The 20,925-nt window shown below is 43.9% G+C and overlaps 1 protein-coding gene across 1 annotated transcript in view; it reads left to right on the top strand.

The window, feature by feature from the left end:
* The window catches only part of XPR1 (xenotropic and polytropic retrovirus receptor 1), a 159,405-nt gene that overhangs the window by 6,238 nt on the left and 132,242 nt on the right, over nucleotides 1–20,925 (top strand). Inside the window, exon 2 of the mRNA XM_056844010.1 lies at nucleotides 18,837–18,888. Within this exon, the coding sequence (XP_056699988.1) occupies nucleotides 18,837–18,888 (52 nt within the window). The remainder of the gene's footprint in view (nucleotides 1–18,836; nucleotides 18,889–20,925) is intronic.

Genomic DNA, 20,925 nt, shown 5'->3' with positions numbered 1-20,925 from the left:
ATTTGCTCTTGCCTCACATATGGTGGTGTTCAGATAGAAATCAGAATAATTTATATGGACCATTGACACCATAATCTACACAGGTGGCCTCTGCATGAAGTGGCCTCTGCATGAACATTTATATTATTCCAGGGGGGTAGCCTGGAACTCAACAAAATCAAGGCTGTGAGGCCATTTGAGTGAGTTTAGCCTTGGTTCTAAGGAAGGCAATACCTAGTTTGGTCTTTAGTTTCCATCAAGAATATAGTGTCATAATCTGAAAATCTGTGTATCCATCAGGAACTGCCCTGAGCCATCATTGGTGTGGCATGCCCTCATTCAGGCAACGGGCTAGTGGCACCTCTGGTGTAAGACTCCCCAGTTAACAGTTTGACCTCTGCTGGTTCAACATTCTTGCAGATCAGCTTCTGCTTAGAGAGCTGCACTGCCAAATAGTCTTTAGCTGTCCAGGACCTTGTCTGCTTTACCAGTTCCTGATTCCCCCAGACAGATCCTGCACTGATCCAAACCACTTGCTAGCCTTCAACTTGTGACCCCCTTTTCTGAGCGACAGTATTGTCAAGTTTAGAAATCAGACAGCACCTGATACTCCATATTCAGTAAACCTGGAATGGGTGGCCATGAAGGAGCTAGAAAAGCTTCTTAAGTGTAAGGATGTGTCACTGGCAACCAAGATCAAATTAATTCATTCCATAGTATTCCCTATTACTATATATGGGTGTGAAAGCTTGGCAATGAAGAAAGCTAACGGGAAGAAAGTAGATTCCTTTGAAATGTGGTGTTGTAGGAGTGTTACAGATACCGTGGACAGCCAAAAAGACAAGTGGGTTCTAGATCAAATCAAGCCTCAACTGTCCCTAGAAGCCAAAATGACTAAACTGAGACTATTGTACTTTGGTCACATTTTGAGAAGACAAGAGTCACTGGAAAAGACAATCATAATAGGAAAAGTTGAAGGCAGCAGAAAAAGAGGAAGACCCAGCATGAAATGTATTGACTCTATAAAGGAAGCCATGGCCCTCAGTTTGCAAGATAGGCTGTTAGCGATAGGATGTTTTGCAGGTCATTGATTCATAGTCACCATGAGTTGGAAGCATCTTGATGGCATGTAACACACACACAAACCTCTAAAACCAAGTGCTAGGAGGCAACAGTGGGAGGAAGGCCTTGGCCTCTGTGTGCTGTTCTTTGACCTTCCAGGGCAACTGGTTGGCTGCATCCAACAGGATGTTGGTCTAGATCAGTGGTTCCCAACCTGTGGGTCGCGACCCCCAAGGGGGTCGCGAAGTGTTTTCTGGGGGGTCGCCACGTTATTTTCGCCTGCCTCTCCCCGCTCCCGTTTTGTGAGTTGTCTACGTGAAATGTCCGTCCCCCCCCCACCTACCATGCACCCCCCCCCCAGTCGGGCGCTCCGGCTGTCCCCGGCGCTGGACCAAGCACAAGCCGCCGCTGACGCACCGCCCACCCGTGACCTCACTGCAGAGACAGAGGAGGAGGAGGCGGCGGCAGAGGAGGAGGGGAAAAACCCCACCATGACTGAAACGGCGGTGGCAGCAGCAATCGCGGCGGCGCGCGGGCACGAACCCGCCAGAAGCGCGCGCCTGGCCGAGCCCTCCTCGCGACAGTCCCCGCCCACTGTCTGGGTAGGCAGCTGGCTGGCGCTGGCTGGGAATGTGTGTGTGGTGTATTTTTATACACGCAGGAGAAATGTATATACTGAGTCTGTACATACACGCTCATGCGATAAATAAAAACTGCTGGAGGTTTTAAAGCAGAGGCTAGATGGCCATCTGTCAGCAATGCTGATTCTATGACCTCTTGGCAAGAAACAGACTAAATGTTGAGGATGACAAATGTGGCGGGGGTCGCAGGTTACTTGGCAATTGTAAAAGGGGGTCGCGACTCGAAAAAGGTTGGGAACCACTGGTCTAGATGGACTGCTACTGTCATGCAGCAGGGCTCTTCTGAAGTTCTTATGCTGACAAAGGGGGGAGAGTTGTTGCTGATAATGATGATTCTGCCTGCTTGGCCCCTATTCCTACTTTGCTGTATCACTGAATTGAGTCTTTGTATTATTTATTAGCACCCCCTTAGCAACATCCAGCCAAGTCTTCGTGAGGCAAGTTGACGACCTCATCTAGAATTAAATAATTGATATTTTATTTGATCCTAATCTCCTTGACCATTCCTGGTCTTAATTTTGGCATTATTTTAAGCCTATGATTTAACCTTAGAATATATAAAGTAGAAATAGGTAAAAGTAGATGAAAGGGATTAGACTGCATTTCATTCACCAGTGAGTAACTACAGATCCCTATACTTCAGAGTTTAGGGGAAAGGTCTTATAGATAAGAGGACACAACAGCTAGCATAAAAATCCCCTTGTATAGACAGATTTAACCCCCCCCCCAAAACCAATTAAGCCCTACCCTATATCTAGTGTTGACTGTCTATATTTTATTATGGTTGTGATAGTGTAGCCTCTGACGTTTGACTTTCAGAGCTGGTGTGGTGGCAGGGAATATTCAGGAACTGAACTACACAATCTACAGTCAGTATTTTGTCAAAGATGGTTTAAATAGTTTTCTGTTTAAGATACATTATAATCCAAAGTTTATTCATCATGAAATAAGGATTAGTTTTAAATTATGTAGTATGAGACTGTATATTCATGTAATGTTTAATTTTTTTGGTAAATGGGACAGAAAAAGTGGACTGGGAACTTTTTCTCCCTTTCACATAATGCCGCATAATACTATAACTCAGGAGCACCCAAAGAAGCTGATGGGTTATAGGTTTAAAACAGACAAAATGTTTCTGCCCCATCCATAATTTTATAAATGTCTATCTAGTCTTCCTTTGGCTGTCTTTTTTCTGTACTGAAAAGTCCCAGACTCTCCAGGTGCTCCAACCCCATAATCATCTTGGTTGCCCTCTTTTGTACTTTTCTAGCAGTTCAGTATCTTTTTTGAGATACAGTGACCAGAACTGCATACAGTTTCCCAAAGGAGGCATCATCATAGCTCTATATGCATTACAGTATTGGCTATTATAGTTGTAATGCTTTTCCCTAACAGTTCCTAGCATGGAATTCGGCTTTTTCACTGCTGCCATATACTGGGTCAATATTTTTGTTGAGCTTTCCATTACAAAGCCAAGATCTTTCAATCTCAGCCAATTCAGCATATATTTAAAATCAGGATTTTTTTTTGTTCCAGTAGCCATCACCTTACAATCATGTTGAACTTGCCACATTGTGGCCCACTCACCCAGTTTAGAGATTTCCTACTGTGTGGTAGTGGAAAGGGTTGTCAAGTTGCAGCCGACTTGGGTCATTCGGTAGGGTTTTCAAGGCAAGAGACATTCAGAAGTGGTTTGCCATTCCCTGCCTCTGCATAGCAGCCCTGGATTTCCTTGGTGGTCTCCCATCCAAGTGTTAACCAGGGCTGACCCTACTTAGCTTCCGAGATCTGATGAGATCAGGCAAGCCTAGACCGTCCAGGTCAGGCATATCCTCCTGTAGCTCTTCCTGTACCCTCCCTGAGCCTGGTTATGGCCGGGGAGGGTGGGCTACAAATATAAATAAATTAATTAACAATGCACCTTGGTTTTCACCATCCTGAATAATTTGGTATCATCTGCAAACTTGTCTACTGTACTGCTCAACTCCAATTCCTTTATGAATAAACTGAACAGCAACAGTCCTGCTGTTTGTGGGACTCCACTGCCTTCCTTCCATTGCAAGAGCTGTCCATTTATACCCAGCGTGGGTATGTGCCCCACAGTTCCTACAGTGAAATCAGATGCAAGAAGTTAATTCCAGTTTCTCTGCCATGTCATCTTCCTCAAGCAATCCTTTTATTTCTGTGCCATATATTTGAAGAAATGTTATTGTTTGGCCATCTACTCCTCAAAATCTTTTGCTCACCTCATTATCTTTTGCTCATTATCAACTTATTTTTGTTCTCCTAGAACCTGTCCTCCTCCTTGTTTACCCCTTTAGGTGAACTTTCCACTTTTAAAAATGAGCATTTTTGCCTTTTATGCCTTGGTGGTGCCTTTCCTGATTTGAGGTATGCATTCTATCTGGGCCAGAGTTAGTATAGTTCTGAATACCGTATATACTCGTGTATAAGCCGACCCGCATATAAGCCGAGGTGCCTAATTTCACCCCAAAAATGGGGAAAAATTAGGCACCCGCGTATAAGCCGAGGGTCGGCTTATACAACGGGTCGCCCTCCCGCCCGGCCTCCCGGGCCCTCCAGACCAACCCCAGTGCCACCTCCTCCCGGGCCCTCCAGACCCACCCCGACCCCAGCGCCACCCTGGGGGGGGGAGGGGGAAGAGCCCCTGAACCCCCAACTTACCAGGAGAGGTGGGAGGAGGAGGCCCGCTGATCAGCTGGAGGCGGCAGCGGAGCCCTTCCAGCGCTGGAGCCGGTGGCGGCGGCTGGCCACTTCCAGGCGCTGGCCACTTCCCCACTGGCCACTTCCAGGCGCCCAGAGAGCGCGCCGGCCGGCGGCGGAGGCGGCGGCGGGGCCCAGCCTGCGCGCAGGCAGGCCCCGCTGGCCGCTTCCAGGCGCCCAGAGAGCGCGCCGGCCGGCGGCGGGGGCGGCGGCGGGGCCCAGGCTGCGCGCAGGCAGGCCCCGCTGGCCGCTTCCAGGCGCCCAGAGAGCGCGCCGGCCGGCGGCGGCGGCGGGGCCCAGGCTGCGCGCAGGCAGGCCCCGCTGGCCGCTTCCAGGCCGCCCAGAAGTCATGCGGGCCAGCGGTGGCGGCGGTAAGTTCCTCTTCCCTCCTTCCCTCCTCCCCCCTCCCCCCTCCCACCGTATTGACCCGTGTATAAGCCGAGTTTGGTTTTTTCAGCCCTTTTTTTGGGCTGAAAAACTCGGCTTATACACGAGTATATACGGTAGTTTCTATGCATGCTGGAAGGATTTGACTCTTCTAATTTTCCTCATTAACTTTGTTCTGATTAGTCCTCTCATTTTAGCAAAGTTCCCTAATTGAAATCAACAAAGTCCAGAGTTGTTATCCCTCTATTTGGCTCTGTGCCAAAATCTAACATCATCTTAACTGTGAGAAGGTTGGTATGCTGGCAGTAGAAGGGAGTGGGGAGGGAATATGAGGTTTGCACTGGGCGAGGCACACTAGGAGCAAACTGAGCCCCCACAGCATTGCTAGTGCCTCAGGGGCTTGCCTTGTTTTCTCAGTCAGAGAATCTGTCCTGCCCACCAAGCAAAATGGTGCAACGTGCTTCTGTGTAGTGTTCATATTGGGGTTCCCTCTTCCCTTCTAGGCTGTGAGGAAGGAACTGTGCAAGATGTGGCTTTTACAGTCAAATGCATCCTTTTGACTTGGCAACCTTAAGGAGGCTATGAGAGCTGGGAAGCTGTGTGAGAGGCCAAATTTCAGATTGACTGAAACTAGTTGTCCTGGGTCGCCCTCAAGTCCCATCCCAGGACTACGCCGGGAAAACCCCGAGGAGACTCCCGCCGCCCCGCTTACCTCCTGGCCAGCAGGGACGGCGGCGCAACGAGGAGAGCCCCGTGGGACCCTGGACCAGGCCAACGCCCCAGGCACATGGTGGCAGCTCGGGGCCAGGAAGCGGACGCCTCGGCGTGCGGCCACAGACGGGGGGCCGTGGGCGGGCAAGGCGATCCAGCGCTGCCCACCGCCGCAGCTGAGGGGCGTGGCCGCGAGGATGGATCGGGGCACGGGGGTGCGTGGGCAGGGGAGTGCGGCCATGCCAGGGATCCCAGTCCGCGGCAGCCTCTGCCCCAGGCAAGCGGCAAGCAGAGACTGGGCGAGGGGACGGCCACAGGACCGGCGAGCAAGGGGGCGTCCCAGCAGGGAGGCCGGGCTCAACCGGGGCCGACAGGCGGCGGGCGAGCCCAGCAGGACAACCTCCTTGGGGCGCGGCCCACACTGCCACCAGGGACGGGAAAGGCGGAGCCCGAAGGAGGCACGCCTACTTATAAGGTCGGAGGGGCGGGGTGAGGGGGGCGGACGGGTAGAAAAGGGGGGAGAGAGCGGAGGCCGAGGAGGAAGTTGGAAGCCGAGGCGAAGGAGCAGCAGTGGCTGGAGTAAGCGCTGCAGGCTGACACGCTGGCTGACACAGCAGGCGAGGACAGCTCAGACTCTCCTGCTGAATGGTCTGAGGCCGAGGAAGCTCCTCCCGGGCAGACCAAGGGACCCGCAACTAGGGAGGAACCCCAGGATAAGGGCCGCCGTCCTCACACTAGTCAACAACTTGTTTGGCTGCAGGCTTTAAATTGCCAATGGCAGGGAATGTGTCCCTTTAGTTAACAAGGTGACTTCTTATATTTTGTTCATTATTTCATAACAAAACTTTGCTGCTTAAGATCTTTTTGGCAGAATACTAGAATGTCCCCATCAAGTACTATTTCGTAGTTCTTTGATCAGAAAAAAATCTCATCCCACTAAATTATAATTGTCAAATTGTGCATATACCTAGCTTGATTGACTTGAGTGTTTTTTAAAAAAGGGCAGCCAAGTTACTTATCAGTGATAATTTTTGTTAACAGAAAGCTTCTGGAAAAATCAAAAGTTTTTAGAATTCCTAGCAGCCAACTAATCAAATAATTTTAGTTGTAGTTGCCCAGGTTGAAAATCTGTTACCTGTTTGCACCACTTGAAATTGTGTCCCATCCTTTCAGGCTCCCAGCCATTCCTGCTCAGATAATGGATATGCCAAGATCTGCTTAGTTCAGAGTGGATGCTACACAAGATACCATTGGATGCACCCTGCCTAAGGAACAGTGTAGACCGGGGTGTCAAACATAAGGCCTGGGGGCCGGATCCAGCCCCTTGAGGGTTCTTATCCGGCCTGTGAGCCAGTCAATACAGCCACACACACCCCGACCCGATCTGGGCTGGCCAGCACACTCACCAGCCGGGGCAGCCCCGTTCCCGAAGTGTCAATTATCAAACACTGTTAAATAAAAGAATATTGTAAAAGTGTTATTGTTTTAAGCATGTTTGTATTGTAAGTAAAAAATAAAGGAAAATTAATATAATTAATTGGCTTTGCCTGTGTCTTCTATAAAGTTTGTATCTCTGGTACCTGGCTAAGTGACTTAAGACTCGGACTGTAAACCTTTGTCGGTAAGACCATTTTAGTCCATGTATCTTGTTTTATCTGGTCAAGGGCCGCAAATAAACTAACTATCTATCTATCTGGTACCCATGGCCTGGCCCAACCAAGTGACATTTATGTCATATCCAGCCCTTGTAACAAATGAGTTTGACACCCCTGGTGTAAACTTGACAGCAGAGCTATACAAAGAATTGGGTCTACTGTTGAATCCTTGTTAAGCTTCAAGGAGGAGTAACTTAAAAGCACAGCATGGGCAGGCTGAACCTGTACTTCCCCCTCCACCAAACTGTTTTTAAAGTGATTTAAAGTAAAGTTGTTGTCAGACCTCAGCAAGTCGATGTGTTCCTGGCAATAACTTTCCTCCAGACGATGCAGCGAGTTAAAAGTTTATTTCAGAAGAACAGCAGGTCAAAGACTTAAGGCTAGCAAAGACTTAAGGCTAGGTATGGGGGAATATTGACACATATATAGGGTGGATACAATGGGGTTGATTGGACATTGGAAACAAAGACACAATACCGAAGCAAGCTAACGGTAAAGACTTGAGCAAAAGTATTCAAAGTTAAATGCGTGTGTTAAGTGGCTGATCTTCCCGGGCTCCCAGTATTGTTCTGCGGGACCCGGTATCAGATCAGCCATTACCGGGGCGGGTCTCCATTGAGCTGCAGATCTTGGGCAGGAGACCAGGTGCAAACGGGGAGGGGCGGAGTGCAAACGGACTCCATTTTGTCCGTGGGGGAAACCATCTTGTTTCTACCCGGGGCCGGTGGAGAGCCTATCTGACAGTTGTCCTCCCCTCTCCTGTAAAGTTTAAGATTTTTGTTGCCATAAGTCAAGTCACATCTGACTTATGGCAACCCCTGGTGGGGTTTTCAAGGAAAGAGATGTTCAGAGGTGGTTTGCCATTGCCTGCCTCAATGTCACAACCCTGGTATTCCTTGGAGGGCTCTCATCCAGGTACTAGCCAGGGCCAACCCTGCTTAGCTTCCAAGATTTGACGAGATCAGGCTAGTCTGGGCTATCCAGTTCAGGGCAAAGTTTAAGATATACCCTTGAAATGGAGCTGTAAAGCTCAAAATATGTTGGGTCATTTTTGAAAATAAAGCTACTGTAGGTTTGGATGTTCTCCCCCAAGGTTCAACCTCATCTGGGTAATAGATTCAGTCACTACTGTTTAAGGGTACAAGATGTGTAGTATTAGGGCTGCTAACTAATTAAATAACTTGTAGTTGATTACCTTTTCACTGATTGATTACAGTTAAATACATTTGCATACCACCAGCACACTGTTAAAGTTTCCTTTTTGGGACATTAACTTAAGAGAACTTACAGTTTAGTAAGGAAAGCTCCCTGTTTTTTTTGGGAGGGAAAAATCTTCCTCAGTATTTTCTGTTTTTTATTGTCTATTATGTTAAACACTGGTAGTAAAATAGCATGAAAAATGAAGACCCCTATGCTTAACTCTAAGCCCCCCCCCATTCAAAGCTACTAACATCAATTAAAATAGCCCTCCACTGGACTATTTAAATCTTCAATTGGTGAAAAAATTAAAGCTTATGCCTTTAGGTAAGAATACATAGGAGAGATTTGAGAACAAAGCATGTTGATTTTTATGAGAATAGGACTCGGGGGGCAGTCAGGATACTAGTTTTGAAATATCTTAAAAGATTTAATATGTGGATTATGGGAGGCTATGGTAGGGTTTCATTGGGGCCAGTATGGCACAATGCTGGCTGTATATCAGTTGACTACCCTGTGAATGGGGTTCTGTGATGCTGTATGAGCGGCATTCAGTGAGTGGTGCTCATTCTTTCTAACAGTGGTGCCTACCATCATCACAAAGAGCCTTACTTCAATGTGGGAGGTGTTCCACTGTCAGAAGGCTCCTTGCACTGAAAGAAGGCTCTACCAGGTAGCGCAGCTTTCCTAGGACCCAGCTATTGAGTACAGGAAACTATGAAGACTTAGGTTAATGATTCTGTGAGATCTTAGGGCATGATGAGCAGTGGTGGTGGAAGATCAGGAAGTGCTACAGCTACAGTCCTATAACTTAGGCCTATCAATGACTGTACAGATGACAGTAGTTAGTTATTTTGTCTTAAGCATGTCAGATTGATTTTATAGTAGTAGCAATCTCAGTATTATCTTTATTTTTTGTTCATTTTTGCTGTCATTTGTATCTTTCATAATTAATTTTTTTAAATAATAAATATTAAAAAGGAAATGTTTGAGTATCTTTGCTAAAGTGAAAGGGTGTGTGTGTGTATGCACATGTGCAGTTCCTATGCAGTCGTTCTTTGTACCTTTGTTAGAGAAGAACATGCATTTGCTGTGTTTCTTTTATGTGCTTGTAGAAAAGGCATTTATCTTGACTGAATCCATATGGAGACAACAGATTGTAGGGAAGAGACAGAAGGTTTCATGAATGTGTTGACTTATTTTGACATAAAGAAAAGTTGGAAGGGAGAAAACTCATTCTTGAAAATCATGACTTTTATAATTGCCCTTTATCACCAATTCATACTTAATTTTAGCTCATTAGTAGTTGATAACTCTGCCTACAGGCTACATGGTGAATTCCTAATGCCAAATTAATGCCACCTTGTCAAAGAAATAAATAGTTTAGTGAGTTGAATCTGAAGCAAAGAAAGTAAACCAGGCAGGCTCTTAGCCAATTTCTAGTGTAATGCGTAGACTGTTTATATCACATGTTATTACAAGTGAAAAATAGTATGATATGTAATGTCAAATTTGCTAAAGATCTGTTTTGATTGGTGACGTCAAGCATGGAATTTTTACAATACGGGGAAATAAGTAAACCAGATTATGCATTAGTTTGTCAATTTAGCTAAGTCGTCCTATCATGAAAGGTCAGGGTGGATTTACTACATCAACACTCATGAAAAGCACTAAAAAAGTTTAAAGCCCCGTTATAGAATCCCACCCAATCTTAGCTGCCATGTCCTGCCCTGCCCACAGGGCTGATGGGATCACTGATTATGCCAGTGACCATATGTGTGACTCTTTTGCCTGAGGTCCTAAAAAACGAGCTGATGTGCTAATGAATCCAGAAGTCATAGGCTGCTAGCATGTTTTCTCACTCTCTGTTTTCTCCTTTTAAAGGGAAATGTTCTTTCTGGCCCTTCTTCCTGCCGCCCCTTTTTGTTCTTGATTGGGTAACCTTTTGCAGTCCTGATCATCCCCATTCTTCTTTCATGCATGAAAACTAAATAATTCCGTGGGCTTAGCACCCTTCCACTTCTAGTATTGCTTGATATTTGACATTTCATTAAGTGTCATTTACAAGTAATTTGAGTATGGGGACTGGCAGTGTAGCACGTATCAAGCTCTGGTACTGGATGAAACGTTGGAAATTAAAAACCTTTCATCGTAGTATGTTACATATTCTGGAGCAGGTAATTACCAGAATTGTGGCAGGAAGTGAGTTAGCGTAGCATTGGGGTACAGGAAGCTGGGGTGTGGGGAATCTGAAACTGTACAGAAGGATAAGGGCATTAGAAAGGTAAAAGTCCCCTGTGCAAGCACCGGGTCATTCCTGACCCATGGGGTGACGTCACATCCCAACGTTTGCTAGGCAGACTTGGTTTACGGGGTGGTTTGCCAGTGCCTTCCCCAGTCATCTTCCCTTTACCCCCAGCAAGCTGGGTACTTACTTGACCGACCTCGGAAGGATGGAAGGCTGAGTCAACCTTGAGCCGGCTACCTGAAACCAACTTCGGTTGGGATTGCCCTCAGGTCGTGAGCAGAGCTTGGACTGCAGTACTGCAATTTACCACTCTGCGCCACGGGGCATTAGATATTCCTTTTCCCTGGCTGCTAAAAATCCCACTTAACACCTTTCTTATCCCAAACCTTATTGTTTTCTAGTGTCTTAGCAGATACTGCCTGTTCAAGGTTTTCTTCAGTTACAGAGACTAGATTTTCATTATTTTTTTTTAAGAACAAAATTCAAGTCTAGTAGCACCTTAAAGACCAGCGGTTTTTTCTGGGGTATATAAACTTTTGAAAGTCAAAGCTCCCTTTGTGAGATATCTGATGAAGTGAGCTTTGATTCACAAAAGCTTATACCCTGGGAAAATTTTGTTGGTCTTTAAGATGCTACTGGACTTGAGTTTGGTTCTTCTACTATGTGTGTGTGTGTGTGTGTGTGTGTATACAGTGCCTCCAAGTCATAGCTGAGTTCAGGCGACCCCGTAGGATAGGGTTTTCAAGGCCAGTGAAGTTCAGAGGTTGTTTGCCATTGCCTGACTCTGCCTAAGATCACCCAGCAGGCTTCACGTGGAGGAGTGGGGAATCGAACCTGGTTCTTCAGATTAGAGTCCGCCGCTCCTAACCACTGCATTATGCTGGCTCTTGTTGTTGTTCTACTACTATCCACCTAAAACTTAAATTTTTAATAGTTGCTGTAGATTTTTTATTATCTGTGACAGGCTTTGTGATCATAATTGCCTATATTACATGAGTCTTTAAGATGCTTGGCAAGTCATACTACAGTGCAACCAGTTTATTGCATGGATACTTCTAAAGGTAAAGGTCCCCTGTGCAAGCACTGGGTCATTCCTGACCCATGGGGTGACGTCCCATCCCGACATTTACTAGGCAGACTTTTGTTTTACGGGGTGGTTTGCCAGTTCCTTCCCCAATCATCTTCACTTTACCCCCAGCAAGTTGGGTACTCATTTGACCGACCTCGGAAGGATGGAAGGCTGAGTCAACCTTGAGCCGGCTACCCGAAACCGACTTCCGTTGAGATTGAACTGACGTCGTGAGCAGAGCTTAGACTGCAGTACTGCAGCTTACCACTCTGCGCCACTGGGCTCTTTTATGGATACTTCTAGTGAAGGTCTATTTAACAAAATAGCAATCCAGCTGTACAAATATGAATGGAGTTCTGCCGTTTACTTCAGGAGGTCATTCCTTATTCTCTTCATATTCTGTCCTTAGCAGAAAGGAGATTAATAAGAAAATTATTTAGCAAGGTTTTTTTAGGTTTACATTGTCTCATTAGATGCAGCTTTTAGGGTTTGACATTTCAGTTTTAAAGCAAGGAGGTAGTACTCAGTGTTGTTGTCTTTTATATAAAGGATTATATGTTGTCTTTTTCTTCTTCTGAAAAAAAGTCAGAACAGTGATGTCTTACTTGAGCTTCTCTAAATCTATATTCTTAGCTCACATCAACACATTGAATCGCCTGGTTCCCTTCTACCTGCACCTAAGCAGCTTCAGTTTAGTGTTTACTTAAGTAAAAGTGAAGAAATGAATCTATTTATTGCACAACTTGATCATAGAAAATGCTGCTTGGAATGTGACGGATTAGTGCACCCCTCAGCATGAGCAGTGTGAATGCAGTGCTAGTTGGAGCTAGGCAGTGTGAATTGCTGTTGCAAGGTGTGAAGTTAGCAATACGCAATTAAAAAAAATAATCTTGCTATGGTGTGGACAGCAGTTCCAGCTATCCTTGCTCTTGCCCTTTTAGTATTCTAAGTGGTTTGTCTGACTCCGTAGAAATGTAATAAGCAGGCAATGAGGTGTTAGGGCTTGGAGCATCGGCGATAACATTTCTACCATTTGGGAAATTAAACTGGAATCCTGCAACTTTTTCTTTATGTAATGCAGCACCGTTCTCAAAATACAAGTTTGCTGGGAAGCAATTAAGGTGTAAATTAGTAAACAGGACCTTGGGGCAATGCTATAACTCCTTTTGGCCTGGAGCATTGTCTGTGGATTTAGCTGCTAACCCTTTGGGAGATACTTGTCATCCTCCAGAGCACTGGTTCCCAACCAGGGGTCCGCGAGAACTAAATTAAGGTCCGCAAAACAAAGTTCTAAACCCATAATAAATTAATATTTTCAATTAAAAGTTCTCTATTATAAATATGTATATATATTCAAATATTATTCTAAGTTTAATGTTTAACTAACAGTTATGATTAAAGTTTATTTTCAAATTCTCTGAATTTTTATTTTGAACCTTGGGGTCCCTGCACCGAACAAAAAAGTCCTAGTGGTCCCTGGTCAAAAAATGGTTGGGAACCACTGCTCCAGAGTACACTAACATATACAGACATGTCCTTTTAGATGGTTGCATTAATGTAGCAAAACTGTAAAGTCAGTCAACAGTGTTCTAACTTTGAGCTTTGACTCTTGAAAGCTTATGCCCTGAAAGTTTTGTTGGTCTCTAAAGTGCTTCTGGACTTGAATATAGTTTTTCTACTGCAGGCAAACACGACTGCCTTCTGAAACCAGCTTTTAATTTATTTATTTTTGCATGCTTCCCTCTAGAAGTATGGCTGTGAGACATTTGTGTACTTGTTTTTCTTAAAGGACAAGAGTTCAGGTATGAAAGGTGGAGACTCAAAACATGGGTTTGCCTAGCTGAAATTCATAGTTCTAAAATGGTTAAAAACGAGCAACACTGAATCTCCAGTTTCCCCCTCCCCTGGCGTGAATTATTGGTTTCAATAATGCTTGCAACTAATTCAGTGGCAGCCCTTTTCCAGTTTGTCAGCTGACTTTGCTCCATCTTAATCCAGACATTTTTGGTCCTCTTCTGAGGCTCGTCACAAGACCTAGGTAAAGGACACAGATTCTTGGAAACTGTAGGAGGGGGGCATAATTTTCAATGATTTCCCCCTTCCACTGTAGATCTCTGTATCACATTCAGCCCTCTTCCTGTTGGTCCCATCTCTTGGGCATAGCATTTTGAGAGGCACAGTAGGCTGCAGGAAAGGGGAGGCTGGAAAACTCCCGTTTCATAAGCACAGCTTGTTTGTAGCACTTTGGATGCAGCCTCTAGCATTGAGTCTAAGCAGGTGAAGGATAAGTCCTGCATAGAAAAAAATGAAAGTGTCCTCCAGAACAACAGGCAGCTGGTCCATTTGTTGAGTAAAGTTGGGCTCACATATCTTAGTTTTTGTAACCTGAGAGGTAGAAAAATTAAAAAAATAGAAAGCAGAAATTTTGTAGCAAACGAAAGAAAACATATTCTTTGGAGAGAGGCAGGAATGGTGGGGGAGGAACAAAGCAGGGGCTGGGGGGGGGGGAGAAATTATATTTCCCCCTCCTGCAGTTCTGGTGGATCTTTAGCTTTTGGACAAAATGAATCGTATTTAAAATAATAAATACATGATTGAAACTGAATGGATAGACAACATGCACAGAAATTTTAGTTCTTGAATGCTGAATGTTAAAAAAAATCTTCCTATTACTCATTTAAGAGCCTTATGTTCAAGCATTTTACTCATGCTAAAAAAGATATGTCAAGAGTATTTTTAGTAATCCCCTAGATCTCAGATTTTCCATATGGGAAAAATTAAAGAAAGTCTGAAGTGGGGGGAACTGCATGGCCATTTCTTCATTTTTCCTGGTCCCCCCATCTCTAGGATTTCATATTGCTCCTGAACTTTCTTCCAGCAGTTTGAAAAACTGGCTTACATTTGTCGAAGGCTTTCACGGTCAGAGTTCATTGGTTCTTGTAGGTTATCCGGGCTGTGTAACCGTGGTCTTGGAATTTTCTTTCCTGACGTTTCGCCAGCAACTGTGGCAGGCATCTTCAGAGTAGTAACACTGAAGGACAGTGTCTCTCAGTGTCAAGGGTGTAGAAAGAGTAATATATAGTCAGAAAGGGGTTGGGTTTGAGCTGAGTATTGTCCTGCAAAAGTATTGTCCTGTAAGTATCAAGATAATGTGCTAATGAGGGTATGGTATGTTAATATGGAACCATTGTATCCTGAAGTGATCTGTTAATGTGTGTAATCCAAAACTAATCTGTATGGCTATTGTTGAATGTTGTCTTTGTCTGGAGGTTTTTCAGGGCAGGAAGCCAAGCCTTATTCATTCTTAAACTCTCCTCTTTTCTGTTAAAGTTGTGCTGATGTTTGTGAATTTCAATGGCTTCTCTGTGCAATCTGACAAAATAGTTGGTAGAATTGTCCAGTCTTTCAGTGTCTTGGAATAAGACCCTGTGTCCTGTTTGTGTCAGTCCATGTTCAGCCACTGCTGATTTCTCAGGTTGGCCAAGTCTGCAGTATCTTTCATGTTCTTTTATCCTTGTTTGTATGCTGCGTTTTGTGGTCCCGATGTAAACTTCTCCACAGCTGCAAGGTATACGATATACTCCTGCAGAGGTGAGGGGGTCTCTTTTGTCTTTTGCTGATCGTAGCATTTGTTGTATTTTCTTGGTGGGTTTAAACACTGTTTGTAGGTTATGTTTTTTCAAAAGTTTCTCCATCCTATCAGTGACTCCTTTAATAAATGGCAAGAATACCTTTCCTATGGGAGACTGTTTTTCTTGAGTTTTCTGATTTTTGTTTGGTTCAATGGCCCTTCTGATTTCATTCTTGGAGTAGCCGTTTGCTAGCAGTGCGTGATTTAGATGGTTAGTTTCTTCCTTGAGAAACTGTGGTTCACAGATCCGTCTTGCACGGTCCATTAATGTTTTGATTATTCCTCTTTTCTGTCGGGGGTGGTGGTTGGAGTTTTTGTGTAAGTAGCGATCTGTGTGAGTTGGTTTCCGGTAGACCTTGTGACCTAACTGAAGGTTTGATTTACGGATGACAAGGGTATCAAGAAATGGGAGTTTACCCTCAATTTCCTTTTCCATGGTAAACTGAATGTTTGGATGGATATTATTAAGATGGTTTAGAAAGTCCATTAATTTTTCTTCACCATGGCTCCAAATGGTAAATGTATCATCTACGAACCTGAACCAGACTGTAGGTTTGTAAGGTGCTGATTCTAATGCTGTCTTTTCAAAATATTCCATGTAAAAGTTTGCTATTACTGGACTGAGTGGACTTCCCATAGCTACTCCATCAATCTGTTCATAAAATTCTTGATCCCATAGGAAATAACTTGTTGTCAAACAATGGTGAAATAAGGCTGTTATATCTTCTGGAAAAATCTGGTTAATCAATGAGATTGTGTCTTTTACTGGAACCTTGGTAAAGAGGGATACAACATCAAAACTGATTAATATATCCTTTGGATTGAGTCTTAACGGACTGATTTTGTTGATGAAGTGAGTTGAATCTTTGATGTAAGAAGTGGTTTTTCCAATGTGGTCTTAATAATATCCATCCAAACATTCAGTTTACCATGGAAAAGGAAATTGAGGGTAAACTCCCATTTCTTGATACCCTTGTCATCCGTAAATCAAACCTTCAGTTAGGTCACAAGGTCTACCGGAAACCAACTCACACAGATCGCTACTTACACAAAAACTCCAACCACCACCCCCGACAGAAAAGAGGAATAATCAAAACATTAATGGACCGTGCAAGACGGATCTGTGAACCACAGTTTCTCAAGGAAGAAACTAACCATCTAAATCACGCACTGCTAGCAAACGGCTACTCCAAGAATGAAATCAGAAGGGCCATTGAACCAAACAAAAATCAGAAAACTCAAGAAAAACAGTCTCCCATAGGAAAGGTATTCTTGCCATTTATTAAAGGAGTCACTGATAGGATGGAGAAACTTTTGAAAAAACATAACCTACAAACAGTGTTTAAACCCACCAAGAAAATACAACAAATGCTACGATCAGCAAAAGACAAAAGAGACCCCCTCACCTCTGCAGGAGTATATCGTATACCTTGCAGCTGTGGAGAAGTTTACATCGGGACCACAAAACGCAGCATACAAACAAGGATAAAAGAACATGAAAGATACTGCAGACTTGGCCAACCTGAGAAATCAGCAGTGGCTGAACATGGACTGACACAAACAGGACACAGGGTCTTATTCCAAGACACTGAAAGACTGGACAATTCTACCAACTATTTTGTCAGATTGCACAGAGAAGCCATTGAAATTCACAAACATCAGCACAACTTTAACAGAAAAGAGGAGAGTTTAAGAATGAATAAGGCTTGGCTTCCTGCCCTGAAAAACCTCCAGACAAAGACAACATTCAACAATAGCCATACAGATTAGTTTTGGATTACACACATTAACAGATCACTTCAGGATACAATGGTTCCATATTAACATACCATACCCTCATTAGCACATTATCTTGATACTTACAGGACAATACTTTTGCAGGACAATACTCAGCTCAAACCCAACCCCTTTCTGACTATATATTACTCTTTCTACACCCTTGACACTGAGAGACACTGTCCTTCAGTGTTACTACTCTGAAGATGCCTGCCACAGTTGCTGGCGAAACGTCAGGAAAGAAAATTCCAAGACCACGGTTACACAGCCCGGATAACCTACAAGAACCAATGGCTTACATTTGGATGACCAAATTGGTCCTGGTTCCTTAAGCTTGTGTACTCCCTTCTGTCACATTTACAAGCCAGTATTATTCCAAGTCACAGCTTCATCCTGCTTGTAAGCAAGAAATAAACTGTGATTTGTCATGCCATCTGATCCAGCAAATGCAAATTACTGACCAGAAATCTGTGAGCTGCATGGGTCATGGTAAGAAAAAGTCTGGGAGCCCACAGAATTCTGTTGTTGGATCAACCTATCTTTTGAATGTATCCTGGGTAGTACAAGTCCTGGTCAAGGTCTTAAAACACAAGGGCAGGTCTTCATATAACTGATACAGTTGCAATTTTCTTTAAGATGTGTTTTCTTGTCAGGCACTAGAATCAGAATAGAATCATAGAGTTGGAAGGGACCACCAGGGTCATTTAATCCAACCCCTTGCACAATGCACTAATTCCAATGTAGTATTTCAGCCTTCTGGTTTGGAGGCGCAAACATTGTCTGACTCTGCTGAAGCCATCTCTGAGGAAAGTCCTCTTGCATGTTTAGTGCAGCTTTGAATTACTAGCCTGTTCCATCTTCTTATACGTATCTCATATTTCAAGTTGTACTTTACTTTTACTGATCTTTACTTTTAACCTGTGGTGTCTAAGGCTGGCCTGTTTTAAAAATGTTTGCATTTTAAGCATTGTTCCTGGGACTTTTCAGGGGAGCAGCCACTAGGTTGAAAGTTGGCTTTCTGAGGTATCTATGTGGCCTTTCAGTTGCCAAGCCAGAAGCAAAGGATGGAGGCAGAGGACCTATTGCTGGGGCAATAACCTCCTAGCAGGCCACTTTGGAGGATGCATAAGAGCTTCCAATACTTGCTCCCTGCACAAAACTACTGACTAGGGAAAGTCCTTAAATTAAAAAAGCATGACAGATTTTTTGATAAAGGAATGGAATCCGTTTCATTACATACTTTTCGTAGTCCAAAATGTGGCACTTAATTTTGCAAAACGATTCTACATGTTATCAGAAGTTTTGGAATTCAGGTAGCTGTGAGTTTTACAAACCTTGGTTGCAACATTGTTAATTGAGTCCACCTGCTTTTGTTGTAATTCTTTGGCTGTCAGGAAGTAGTAGTAAACTTAATTACTTGTATAAAATCAGAGAAGCTGTTGTGTCTTTCTGGTAACTAATTCTGCAATGGTAGCAATTCCTAAACGTTTACTTGGATAAAGATACAGAGAAATTGAAGATTTTAGAAAGCTAGCAAAGGTGTGTCTTTCCACAGAGATCTGTTGCTTGTTCTAAATACTTCAACTAGACATGCACTACTTATTGTATGTGCTTTGATGTTGCAAATAAGTGTAATGGCTTTGACTTCACATTCCAGAGCCTTCTTCAATTGCTACTCAGTTTTTAAAACAGTCTTATCAAAGTGACTTAATGTGTTTGTGCTGACATTTAATTCCTCCCTCTTTCTTTTTGATAGGCTTTCAAGGAGATGCTGTATGCAGCTCAGGACCAGGCACCTTCGATAGAAGGTACGTGAACTATAAATTTGTTACCTGTTGGACTTTGAGAACCCTTCCCAGATTGCCCTTCTCTTTGAATAAAGTGCTCTCAAATTGGTTTATTAAATAGAGGCAACTCTGTTTTGTGTTCATTTCTTTCCTTGCTTGTTAGTTTATCATGTCTTACTTCCAGGGCTCAATTTAAAGTTTGCTTTGCTTTTTACATTACTCTGTCTGTATTTTCATATTGTGTGCCAAAAGTCTTTTATTTCTGATACCACGTACCTGCAGAGCTAGTATTTCACTAAATACAGAATGTCTGAACATGAAATGATGGTATCTAATTCCTTTTTCACCTCTCCATTGATATATTGATTTTTTTTAAATTTAGATGATTGAGTGTGACGGAATTAGATCAGTTACTTAGCTCTTTAATTCTGCCCCTCTTCTTCTCTTTCCCCACAATCCTAGGAGCTTGTATATAACACCTGTTTTTGTTTGTTCACATCAAGTTGGTCCTATGAACCACAAGGCCAAGACTGCTTGCAGGACACAGATCTTTCCTGCCTTCCCCATAGCAGCCCTTGGGGAGTGAGGGACGTTGTATGGACATGGCAGCGCTGCAATGATGAGGGAGAAATGGGTGAAATTGACCCCCACCAATTCCACCTGTTTCTTCCTCCTCACTTCAGCCCTCCCCATACCAGTTTGTCCTCAAGGATCCCCTAATCCCCAGGGGCTCCTAGGGGGATACGGGAAAGGTTCATTAATGTCTTGTGCTTATGGTTGGTATAGTCTAGCCTATTTAGTACAATTGGAAATCAGTGAAGGGGATGAATAAATTGGTGTATATAACCAACAATGTATATGCCAGAGGGGAAAGGGGCAGCGTGGTGAGAAGGGAGACAAAGAAAAAAGGAAAGAGGGGTAAACAACTTCGTGCACTTGATCACGTGACCTCTAGTACTTGCTGAATGTCCCAGCAACTTTTTTTTAAAAAAGCTTAATGCCTATAAAATTTCTTGTTTGGCTGTGTTATTTCTTGTTTATCAACCAGGGAGCCAAGCGCAGTTTCTCTAGCAGGAGGAGTTCGGCTTCTTGATGCAATCTGATGTTGAGCTCATTGAGCTAGCACAGTATCTAATTCCATGCTCCTATCTCTGCAGTAGCATCATTTTGAATTAGACTATGCCACATGTGGAAAGCCAGGCATGGGACTTACCTAGGTCCTCTGTCTCATAGACACTGGTAGTAAAAAGAAAAGGAAAATCAAGTAACCATAAGGTGGAAACAAACGCCTGCTTTTCTTCTTGTGGTGGGTGGAGGGTCATTCTGACAACTGGATCCAGAATTTTTTTTGTGGTATGATAGTGTGCTAAAAGTGAAACCTTACATAGACTGCTGTACTAATACTGTAACAATCTTGCCCTGTTGCTGAAGGTAAGATGAGTTGAGGTGAGCGACTGTTAGAGGGGAGGAAGCCCGCAGCCAGACAAATCTCTATCGTTCTTAACTCATCTCAGCTGAAAATCCCTTCTCCAAGGAACTGTGGTATTAAATTGCAAGTTTAATTATTATAAGATTTGGATTCCTGTGAGCTACTTTAGAAGAAAAGTGGGATAGGAATATAGCCAGCGTGGTGTAGTGGTTAAGAGCGGTCGTATGGAGCGGTGGATTCTGATCTGGAGAACCGGGTTTGATTCCCCACTCCTCCGCATGAGTGGTGGAGGCTAATCTGGTGAACTGGATTTGTTTCCCCACCCCTACCCACGAAGCCAACTGGGTGACCTTGGGCTAGTCACACTCTCTCAGCCCCACCTACCTCACAGGGTGTCTGTTGTGGGGAGAGGAAGGGAAGGTGATTGTAAGCCTTTTTTTAAAGTTTTTATTGTGTTTTGAGGAATACAGAAGGGGAAGGGGGAAAGATTTGCATCCGTTTGCAGTGAGCGATATTGTCTCAATCAATAATATACACACATAGTACCACGATTATACTTACTACTGCTGATTCAGAATATTAATTTCTATTCTATTTTTGCTCGATAAAAAAGTAATCATATATATGTT

This window comes from Euleptes europaea, chromosome 2 (assembly GCF_029931775.1).
Source record: "Euleptes europaea isolate rEulEur1 chromosome 2, rEulEur1.hap1, whole genome shotgun sequence".
NCBI lineage: Eukaryota > Metazoa > Chordata > Lepidosauria > Squamata > Sphaerodactylidae > Euleptes > Euleptes europaea.
The sequence above is the reverse complement of the archived record's forward strand: the minus strand, read 5'-3'. Positions and strand labels throughout refer to the sequence as shown.